The 12,165-nt window shown below is 40.4% G+C and overlaps 1 protein-coding gene across 1 annotated transcript in view; it reads right to left on the reverse strand.

The window, feature by feature from the left end:
• The window catches only part of pard6b (par-6 partitioning defective 6 homolog beta (C. elegans)), a 34,424-nt gene extending 23,466 nt beyond the window's left edge, over positions 1-10,958 (reverse strand). Inside the window, exons 1-2 of the mRNA XM_055652471.1 lie at positions 10,637-10,958; positions 7,268-7,490 (exon numbers count right to left, since the gene is read on the reverse strand). Coding sequence (XP_055508446.1) covers positions 7,268-7,490; positions 10,637-10,699 — 286 coding nt within the window. The 5' untranslated portion in view covers positions 10,700-10,958. The remainder of the gene's footprint in view (positions 1-7,267; positions 7,491-10,636) is intronic.
• Between the last annotated feature and the right edge of the window lie 1,207 nt (positions 10,959-12,165).

Consider the following 12,165-nt stretch of genomic DNA (forward strand, 5'->3'; position numbering starts at 1 on the left):
TCCCATTGTACATCCCCTTTTTCCAACGACACCATTTAGATAATAATTTGCCTTCCTGTTTTTGCTACCAAAGTGGATTTCACATTTATCCACATTAAACTGCACCTGCCATGCATCTGGCCACTCACCCACCCTGTCCAAGTCACCCTGCATTCTCATAGCATCCTCCTCACAGTTCACACTGCCATCCAGCTTTGTGTCATCTGAAAATTTGCTAATGAATCTCTTCATCTAAATTCTGCAATGGAATTCTCTCCAGCATAAATACTGCTACAAATACCATTGGATGCAGATATGATGCACTCCATTGTAAATGATTCATTAAGACACAAATTTGTTATATAAAATAAACAACCAATCATTCAATAATCAAAAGGAAATGAAAACATGCAAGAAATGAACATGCATAGATCACACTTTTAAATAACTGATCACCTGAAACAAATCCAAATGCTAACATTCCAGACCCCCCACAGATCACAACATAAAATCTTCTCGATATTTCTAATGCCATGAGAATGCATTAGATATCTTAAACACATACCTACACTTTCTCAAGTTATGAAAGCCTTGATTACAATTTACCGCCCTACAATTTAACCAATAAAATAAGGGAAAAGAAATGTAACAGTACTTTCAAGGATTACTGAAAATTGTCTACCCTAGTAGAAAGCAACTCTTTCAAAAGGCAGAAGTTTCTGCCAGAGCAGCAAGTATACCCCGGGGAGCATCCTCTCTTGGCAGATACAGGAGCCAAGTTCAAACTAAAGAAAGATTTCCATCCCATTAACCCCAATATACAATTCTCTTTGCATGCAACTTCAGGAGCATTAGCTTGATCTAATTTGAAAATAGACCTCACGAGACAATCTTCAGAATAGTCCAGAAGAGCATCAGGAAATGAATTAGATCAGTGCTTGCTGAAATGTTGTACATTACATTGCTCCATTAATACAATTAAGAAATCACTTAAAAAACATTAAAACAACAATTAGAAGTATGTTTAACATCTGCACAGCCTTGTGGAAAAGTAGCATAAACTAGCCTTTTTTTTTTTAATTCCTGGTCTATGGTATTAGCTGACCTGGGGGGGGGGGGGGGGGGGGGTACAGATGTCATAACTGCCTTAAAGACTATCAAACAAAGAGTGTGGAGGTTGAAATGTTAAGCTGGTGATTCTTGATCCCATTTTCTATTTCACAACTTTTACTTAAAAATGGCAGAACACACAGACATGTCCATTGCTGATGCTCAATTTGTCTTTCATCAGGACCACTCTGTTCCTCAGCTCACTGCAGCCTCAGTCTTAACATGAATTAAATAACTTCATTTCAAAAATGTTGGGCAAATGCAACCGACTTGAAATCAACGCTGCATTTGGGGGAGTAGTTACTGACTTAAGTCTTCTCACAAAACAAGGTTATGGTCATTGGAGGTCATCATTGCAGTTCCACATCACTATTTCCTGTACTCAAGAAATCACTTCAGTTGTTTTATCAATGATCTTTCCTTAAACATCGTAAATGGGATATTTGATCAAATAATGTTTACTTCAATTCATAACTCCTTAATAAAAGGAACATCAAATGACACACAGCCTGTAAATATCTGGGTATTTGTTAATAATTTGTTTAATGCATTTCGTTGTCTCTGTACTGTACACTGACAATGACAATTAAAATTGAATCTGAATCTGAATAAGTGTCGAGTGACATTAAAGTCATACCAGTACCATGCAATGGTCACCTCCAAGAAAAAAGTCAATGCCATGAACATTGTAGGCATTAGCGAAGACCATATACTTATCTGGGCACACGTCAAATGCAGGTCAAAAATCAAGTTCTTTGCTGTAGAATAAGGACTCACCACCTCACTTCCCAAAGCCATTTACCATGCACATTTGCAGACAAATGCAACTCAAACACTGAAGAGGCTTGCCACCATCCAAGTTAAAATAGCCTGCTTGAAAAGTACCTCAGTTGGAAATATAATCATTACTCCTACTTTATTGCTGGTTGGAAATACCAGAGCCCTTTACTATCACTATGATTTACAGTGGTTTAAAGACACGGTTCACCACCAAGTAGAGTTTAGAATGGACAAGGTGCTGGCCTGATGACAATTAAATTGACTCTTGACTCTTGACTCTCTCTCTTGGCCTTGCTGGCATCTTCCACGTCCTGCAAATGCATAAAAGTCATGCTGATGGGCTAAAGAAATGTCACAGCACTGTTTTTTGCTATTAAGATGACAACGATGAGTATACAACAACCTTTTTTAAATGGGCTTGCAATCTAAATGGACAACTACAAAGATTAAAAAGGGACAAAGTAAGGCTCTGGAGAGTCCTATACTGGTATAGGTTGTAACACTTTCACCTGTAAAAAAGTGCTAAAAAGAATGTGGAATAAACCTTACTAATTCATTATCAACATAACACTAACAAAATGCTAAAATCTTTCACTTGGTTCATATTTATCCACTATTTACAACATCCGCCTGTTTTGATTTGTTTTCTATTTGGCAATCTATTTCCAATGCCTCCAGATGTTTAATGTAATAGAGGAGCCAGAATTTGAAAAGAAAACATACCCAAGTGTAAATCAAATAAATGCTTTTTTAGCACAAGCATTTTACCAACTAGGACTTTTACTTTATTTCTGACACTAGACAATAGGTGCAGGACTAGGTCATTCGGCCCTTCAAGTCAACACCGCCATTCAATGTGATCATGGCTGATCATCCACAATCAGTACCCCGTTCCTGCCTTCTCCCCATATCACTGACTCCGCTATCTTTAAGAACTCTGTCTAGCTCTCTAGAAAGCATCCAGATAATCTGCCTCCACTGCCTTCTGAGGCAGAGAATTCCAGAGATTCACAACTGTCTGGGTCCTGCCATCCTGGGAATTAACCTGGTGAACCTATGCTGCAATCCCTCAATAGCAAGAATGTCCTTCCTCAAATTGGGAGACCAAAACTGCACAAAATACCCCAGGTGTGGTCTCACTAGGGCCCTGTACATCTGCTGTCATTTATTTTTTATTGTTGCTGCATATTATGGCATTGGCCTAATAATAAGCGTAGATTTCTCTCCTGCATGCAGACAATATATTTACATATTGACTCCATCTGCTATCACAATTTCAATGTCCATCTTAAGTGGTATTCACATCATCTTTCTAATTATTACATTTACCCAAATGTTCTATCATATTTGGAATCTACATCATACAAAGTTTAGTAACAAACCATGATTCCTTTCCAGGAGTGCGGACTGCTTTTAGTTAAGGGCCGGTCCCACTTTCACGACCTAATTCACAACCTCTGCCGAGTTCGCCCTGGACTCATACTCGCAGCATGGTCGTCACGAGGTCGTAGCAGGCCATGATGCTAGTCGTAGGTATTCGTGGCATCAAGTAGGTCGGGGCGTTTTTTCTAGCATGATGAAAAATGTCCACGAGTAAAAAAGGTCGTGAATTAGGTCGTGAAAATGGGACTTGTTCACTAGGTCGTGAATTGTTCTTGTCCATGAGATTATCTTTCTGAAAATAACTAACACTCTCAAAAACAAATACTCAATTTATATTTTGTTGACTGTCAGGCCAATCCAAAAAGTAAGAGTCAACTACAGGCATCAGATTGAAGTTTCTGCAGCAAAGCTCTCGTATACTCCAAGCTGCGGAGGTAATTCTGAACTGATACAAAGCAATTCACAGGTAGACAAAAATGCTGGGGAAACTCAGCGGGAAAGGCAGCATCTATGGTGCAAACGAATGGGTGATGTTTCAGGTCAAGACCCTTCTTCAGACTGATGAGGGGATGGAGGTGGCGGGAAGAAGAAAGGAAGAGGCGGAGACAGTGGGCTCTGGGAGAGCTGGGAAGGGGAGGGGAGACAGGAAGGAAGCAAGGACGACCTGAAATTGGAGAAGTCAATGTTCATACCACTGGGGTGTAAACTATCCAAACAAAATACAAGGTGCTGCACCTCCAATTTACGGTGGGACTCACTCTGGCCATGTAGGAGGCCCAGGCCAGAAAGATCAGATTTGGAATGGGAGGGAGAGTTGAAGTGCTGAGCCACCAGGAGATCAGGTTGGTTATTGCGAAATGAGCGGAGGTGTTGGACGAAGCAATCACCAAGCCTATGCTTGGTGTCACTGATGTAGAGCAGCTGACATCTAGAGCAGCGGATGCAATAGATGAGGTTGGAGGAGGTGCAGATGAGCCTCTGCCGCACCTGGAAAGACTGCTTGGGTCCTTGAATGGAGTCAAGGGGAAAGGTAAAACGACAAGTGTAGCATTTCCTGTGGTTGCAAGGGAAAGTGCCAGGAGAGGGGATGGTTTGGGTAGGAAGGGACAAATTGACCAGGGAGTTACGGAGGGAGAGGTCTCTGCGGAAAGCCAACGGGGGGGTGGAGATGGGAAGATGTAGCCAGTGGCGGGATCCCATTGGTAGACAAAAATGCTTGAGAAATTAAGCAGGTGGGGCAGCATCTATGGAACGAAGGAATAGGTGGTGTTTCGGGTCGCGACCCTTCTTCAGACTGATGGCGGGGGAGGGGCGGGAAAAAGAAAGGAAGAGGCGGAGACAGTAGGCTGTAGGAGAGATGGGAATGGGAGGGGAAGGAGGGAGAAAGCAAGGACTACCTGAAATTGGAGAAGCCAATGTTCATACCGCTGGGGTGTAAACTACCCAAGCAAAATATGAGGTGCTGTTCCTCCAATTTGCAGTGGACCTCACTCTGGCCATGGAGGAGGCCCAGGACAGAAAGGTCGGATTCGGAATGAGAGTTGAAGTGCTGAGCCACCAGGAGATTAGGATGGTTATTGCGAACCGAGTGGAGGTGTTGTGCGAAGCTATCGCCAAGCCTGCACTTGGTCTCACCGAGGTTGATCTTTCGCTGAATAATCCAACCACATTTTTGTTTGGAAGTGGAAATAAATAATAGAAATTGCATTCATTGCAAAGTGTAGAGTTGAGATACTGTAATATAATTTTTCTGCATGTCATCGTGGTATATATCATTTCTTGATTGATGAATATGTTTAGTTTGTGACTTTATTTGAAGCAGAAATAATATGTGAATGCTTCATTGAGCATAATTCCGACTGGTAACTACGCACTTCTTCCGAGCACATTATCGCACGCGTCATGTAAGCAGTCTTAGATGACCACATGAACTGTCATTTGGCAACCTAAAAAGCTGCCTAGGTTGCCCGTTTAGCAACAGAGAACAAAAGGTAAGTGAGAGCCCTGCATCATACAGCTAAAGTTGAAAGACAAGTTTCATCAAGTATAACAACCTTTTTGTTATATAAAACTCTACAATTCAGGTAGAGTAAACAGCCACAGTTTGAAGCGAAGGTAAAACTTATCATAGAAGATTCAGACTACAGGTAAAAATGCAAGCACAAATGAAGTCAAGAAGGTGGATTAAATTGAAAGTGTTTTACTTTGAATGGGGCAATATGGACAGAAAAATACAGCCAATGATACGAACAAAACTATCATGGTATCCAGACAAAAATCCCTAAAAGAGCTGGCAAGGCAGATTGATTAGTTGAAACGTGCCCAATTTACCCGTATAGACAGAATGTAAAATCAAAATGATAATAGAAAAACTATATAAATGAGTTATTAGGCATTATCTGGAGCATTACAGATAACCACCTGATTTGTTTAAACAACATTCTGCTACTTGCATCAATATTTCAGAAAAGTACCAAAATAAACTTCAGTTATATTTGCATATCAGATGTCCTGCAAAAGGGGAAACACTGAACCCCTTTTCATCACCAAGATGACAGAGACTGGCAATGGATGATCTGCAGTGATCCGAAAAAGCTCATACGTGAAGTTGGCATATATATCAACGACAGGGATATCCATTCTTAAATGGAAATCAAACCACATACGTTGTTTCAAAACAGTAACAAAACATCTTAATTTCCATGCTCAAAATAAATCATGTTTTATCCGCCCCACAGGGATGCCCAAATCAAAATTCCAGCAAAGGTTTACACCTGTATATTTTCCACTACAAACAGAGCAAGAACTTATAATATAAAAATTCAGACAGGATTTAGGCTTCTGCAGTCAAGATCGTTTAAAAAAAAAAACTCCTTATACAACGTTGAATTATCCTAATATTTAAGTCTTAGTGCTAATTTCATATTTAAACTAAATAAAATAGTATTTCAGTTTGAAGATCTTCAACAAACTATTTATACCCTAACAAAAAGGTAGAACCAGACTCCACAAATACAGCTTAACACGTTTAGAAATGACAAGACAGCTGAATATGTAAACCACAAATCATCCAATGACAGAAGCTGCCAAACAGGAAGCTAAGCATTAAATGTTATTTTTTACCATTGTACACAGATTACACAAAGTTGCAGGTACATTAAACAGGAATTTCAAGCACATCTTGGAAAACACCTAGAGATAGCTGAAAATATACACCGCCCACAACATATTTGGAACAGTGACTTATGACTAAAATCTAAAAGACTTCAAATTTCTATTCTACTTTTTTTTTTTTTAAAAACAAAAATTTCATAAAATAATCAAAGAAAAAGTGCTAGAAGGACTCAGTAGGCCAGGCAGCATGCCTGGAGAAAAAAAAATACTTTAGGTTGGTGACCAGGTATCAAAAAAAATTGTCTCGCTAATGGCCCCTCACACGTGATGTCATGAGTACAAGTAATTTGGTCTGCCACAGACAATGATGTCAGTAGCCATAACCGATTTCAGACTAGCAAACATACCCATTCAACTATTAGTCTAGCCCATGCCTGAAAACTTAAAACAGGGAAAAAAAGCACCAGATTTTCTTACACCTCATTCACCACTTAGAATCACAAACTGTGCTCCATCCTTCCACACTCACTTGTGCTGCAATGTCTGGACTAAGATCTTATCCCATGGTAATGGATGGACATTAACAGTTCGCTTCAGAATTAAACGTTACAATCAGAAAAGTTTAGCTCCATGGTTTCTCTTCAAGGTAGTGAAAATAAGTGGAAAATGGACTGAATATCTTTAACCATGTTACACGTAGCACATAATATTGCACAGTCAGTTCTCTGACTGAAAGGCAATTATTCTCCTGAAAATCCCCTGATCCTAGGTCAGGATCATTTAATGTCAAAGCTCTTCAGTAGTTTTTTTTTTAATGTTCTGAAGGAGCAACATTTATATGTTTTGATTACACAGAGTTAATTCTAAGAATCGGAATTCTAATTTTTTTTAACTTTCTTACCTTTCCTTTGCAGAAACACTCTGAGCAAAGGCATTGCAGTCTTAATTGCCTTTAAATAGTTATCATCATTGTTTATTGGTAACAAGTCTCCATGAATGTCAGCATATCCAACTAAAACATCAACATTTGGAATTCTGTGGACATGCTGCAATAATCCATAAAATTCTTCAAACTTCCCAGGTTTGGATCGATCCAGAGCAAAACGACGAAATTCAGCCCCAAACTAAATAAGTAAAGGGGGGGAGGGAGGAGGAAAGAAGTGAAAACATTTCAGCTGTATAATTTGGGATTATTTTCAAAAATGCATCTTGTGAATTTAAATGGCAGAATTCTAAAAGTAATATTACAAATATTTTATATAATATAAAAGAAAATTGGCATAAAAGAAATTTAAGTCGGTAAACTATTGCTTAGTTTAGATGTATAGTTTATGTTGCTCAGGATTTTTTACTTGTACTTATCTTTGGAACATATTGCAAAACAGCATTTCTTTATATGGGCACAATTGAACAAGATTGAATGGGTTCATGTATTTTCATATTCCTATGATTTTACCCAAAATAAAGAATTCTAATTAGAGCGTGGAAGCAAAAAATTCTAGAAAACCATTATTTCCCATTTAATAGGTACAAAAACCTGTTTGTTAAAACGTTGCGATTACTGATCAAAGATTAGTAAGGAGCAGTCTAACATGGAGGCAGTGATAAAAGGTTATTTTTGCAATTCTGCATACCATGTCCATTTGTTATCGCATATTATCACAATCCTGAACACTGAATGCCTCATTTTCTAACACAAAATGAAAAATTGTCTGCCAGCAAAGAAATTGATTTAATTCAAGAAGAATATCATTGTTTAGTAGCAAATGAAACACACTCAAATATATTTGTAACTCATAGATAGCATTTCACACACTTGAGCATAGAAACATAGAAAATAGGTGCAGGAGTAGGCCATTCGGCTCTTCGAGCCTGCAACGCCATTCAACATGATCATGGCTGATCATCCAACTCAGTATCCTGTTCCTGCCTTCTCTCCATACCCCCTGATCCCTTTAGCCACAAGGGCCACATCTAACTCCCTCTTAAATATAGCCAATGAACTGGCCTCAACTACCATCTGTGGCAGAGAATTCCAGAGATTCACCACTCTGTGTAAAAAAAGTTTTCCTCATCTCGGTCCTAAAAGATTTCCCCCTTATCCTTAAACTATGACCCCTTGTTCTGGACTTCCTAACATCGGGAACAATCTTCCTGCATCTAGCCTGTCCAACCCCTTAAGAATTTTGTAAGTTTCTATAAGATCCCCCCTCAATCTTCTAAATTCTAGCGAGTACAAACCGAGTCTATCCAGTCTTTCTTCATATGAAAGTCCTGACATCCCAGGAATCAGTCTGGTGAACCTTCTCTGCACTCCCTCTATGGCAAGAATGTCTTTCCTCAGATTAGGAGACCAAAACTGTACGCAATACTCCAGGTGTGGTCTCACCAAGACCCTGTACAACTGCAGTAGAACCTCCCTGCTCCTATACTCAAATCCTTTTGCTATGAATGCTAACATACCATTCGCCTTCTTCACTGCCTGCTGCACCTGCATGCCTACTTTTAATGACTGGTGTACCATGACACCCAGGTCTCGTTGCATCTCCCCCTTTCCTAATCGGCCACCATTCAGATAATAATCTACTTTCCTTTTTTTTGCCACCAAAGTGGATAACCTCACATTTATCCACATTATACTGCATCTGCCATGCATTTGCCCACTCACCCAGCCTATCCAAGTCACCTTGCAGCCTCCTAGCATCCTACTCACAGCTAAACTGCCCCCCATGGATAGACTTGGCTTGTACACACTGGAATTCAGAAGATTGATGGGGGATCTTATAGAAACTTACAAAATTCTTAAGGGGTTGGACAGGCTAGATGCAGGAAGATTATTCCCGATGTTGGGGAAGTCCAGAACTAGGGGTCACAGTTTAAGGATAAGAGGGAAGTATTTTAGGACCGAGATGAGAAAATAATTTTTTACACAGAGAGTGGTGAATCTGTGGAATTCTCTGCCACAGAAGGTATTGAGGCCAGTTCATTGGCTATATTTAAGAGGGAGTTAGATGGAGCCCTTGTGGCTAAAGGGATCAGGGGGTATGGAGATAAGGCAGGGATGGGATACGGAGTTGGATGATCAGCCATGATCATATCGAATGGCGGTGCAGGCTCGAAGGGCCGAATGGCCTACTCCTGCACCTATTTTCTATGTTAACAGTATAGCACAGAAGCAATCCCTTCTGCCAACAATGTCTGCGCTGAACATGAAGCCAAGTTAAACAAATCCTATATGGCAAAGGTGAGAGATGAGATTTAACAGAGCAAATTGGTTCATCCAAAGAAACTAGGGACAGAGAAACATTGAAAACCTAAAAAGCAACACCCATAAACAGGTTGGATTAATACCACTTGGATGGATTCTAGTTTTGATTTATCATCTTAGTTATGTACTTTCCTTTTGCTAAATAATTCAAGTTATAAAGAAAAGCTCACAACTTACATCATCAAATGATCAGTTAACTAAAACCAGTTAACTAAATTCATTAGACTCCCAAGATGTTGATTTCAGTTCATGTACAACACGGTCTAATTAATATTTTCATCATCAACATGTTCACACGAAGAAACTGTTGGACACGATCCAAATTACAGGTCCATAGTTTACATTCTATGTACAGCCAATGTTGCATGTACTGCCAATTTATTGCAACGATCCCCATTAAAAGTTATAATTTAAAATGATAGTTTTAGTCATATTCATTCACTAGTGAAATTCTGCAGACAAAAATAAAGATGATGTAATTTCATTCTTCAAATATAATCTTTTAATGGTTCAATCTTAAATTAAGTCGAGTACCCAGATAATTAGAATCTCCTTTCCATTTAAAATGAGCTTACAGCACAATCCTTTTGGGAACTCTGTATCCGAAATGCTTTACTAATTGCTTAGGGATGGCATTTACAAATCACATTGCTGTCCAAATTTTTATTTTAAGGGGCAGAAGCATTCATAACCAAAAAATAGGTGCAGGAAAGATTTATGTTCATTGGACTGTGCTATCACATGCTTCAACTCCCAGCAGAACCTGAATGGTGAAACAAGTGGAATTACAAAGCAATGGTTTAAATGTTTGAAGTTGCAGCAGGCCTGCGTCTGACCAGACGATTGAACCCTGGCAGCGCCAACACTGGTCACAGATCCTGCGCCAACAGGGGTTTTAGCCAGGACACTGGATCTAACTCATCTCCTGCGTCGACGGCTTCACAGACATTCCCACACCCAGCCCCCATTTCGCCAGACACACCGTGTCCGTCATCCACGCACCTTGCTCTTCACCTCCACCGTCTCCAGGCACTTGGACGACGTGCGATGGTGAGTCTTGATCATTTTCGTAGCGCCGTTCGCCGACCCGGTGCTCGGTCGTTCGTTCGTTCGTTTCCCCCAAGGACAGCGGCTCAGCGTGAGGGGGAGGTCACGTTAGGTTAGTTTGGAGGGGAGGGAGATAGTCCAGGATGAACACCGTCGCCGCTAATGGCGGTTGCGTGTGCCGAGCAACGGCTCAAACTCCGCCGCCTCCTCCTGACGACCTGCACCAAACTCCGGACTTTGTTACCAGATGACGTCAGCCTCCCCGGAAACCCAACCTGTGCATGCGCGCGCCCGCCCCCAACCAGCTCGTGCTCGCGCTCGCGCCCGCCGCCCGTTGTCCCGCAGATCCTTCGCCGCGCGCACTGGCAGTTGAGGGGCGGGGAGTGCGGGCGCCCGGAGGCCTGACCCACCTGTGCACCTGATGCTTGCCATGAACAGGTATCTCAAGTCAGTGCCCAACCCCGAAGCTAACAGGCAAGATCTCCTCAAGCAACCTAGATAACCCCAATAGTTCTCCAACTCTCCTTCCTTTATCAAAGCATGCCAAATCTACGCAAAGCTTTAAAGCAATCTACAAATGAGCACACAAACCTTCATCAAAATATAGTATTTTGCAGGTACCATTTAAATGATCTTTTATTATTGCCATGCACTTCAATGCATTAGACTAAATGGATGTTTCTAAGTCTGATTAAACTCAGTTTTGTTAATAAAGCATATTCTACAGGTATTTATCAACTTTTTATATTTAGGCAGAACAAAAGACGGAACGTAAGAAACGGTGTGTATTTGGATTTTCTGAAGATCTTTAATAAAATGAAAAGTGTAAAAAAAAAAACACATGGGGCTGCATATAGTATTGTGTGTTTTGCATGATTTGACACCTGAAATACTAAATTTACATGTCATTTGAAATTTAGTGATGAAATGTTGGCATAAATTAGTCTTTTTTTCAAGATGGTGAATTGGGACAAGGATCACTGCTTGGGGTCTAGTTATTCAAAATACAGTATCAGCGATTTGGATGAGAGAACTGAGTAATATTTCTAAGTTTGCTGGCACCACGATACTGTAAGAGGATTATGAGATGTGAGGGGAACACAAACAAAGTTTCATGGCAATGTAGATGAATGGAATATGCAGTATAATATGGATAAATATAATGATTAAGATATGGGACTGCAGATGTTGGAATCTTGAGCAAAACACAAAGTGCTGTAGGAACTCAGTAGGTCAGGCAACATTTGTGGAGGGAAGTGGGCAGACGGCATCTGAAGAAGGGTCCCAACCCAAAATGTCACTCCACAAATGCTGCCTGAGTTCATCACTTTGTGTTTTATACAGGGACCTTTTTCATCCCAGTTATTCCCTCTCCAAAACCTCTGTTATCAGACAACTGAGAAAAAAAATCCGTCAGTTCGGGGATAGTCCCAATCTTCCAACCTACCTTCATTGGAGATGCTATACTCGAGCCAAGTCAAGTT

The sequence above is a fragment of the Leucoraja erinacea genome, chromosome 21, assembly GCF_028641065.1.
Source record: "Leucoraja erinacea ecotype New England chromosome 21, Leri_hhj_1, whole genome shotgun sequence".
NCBI lineage: Eukaryota > Metazoa > Chordata > Chondrichthyes > Rajiformes > Rajidae > Leucoraja > Leucoraja erinaceus.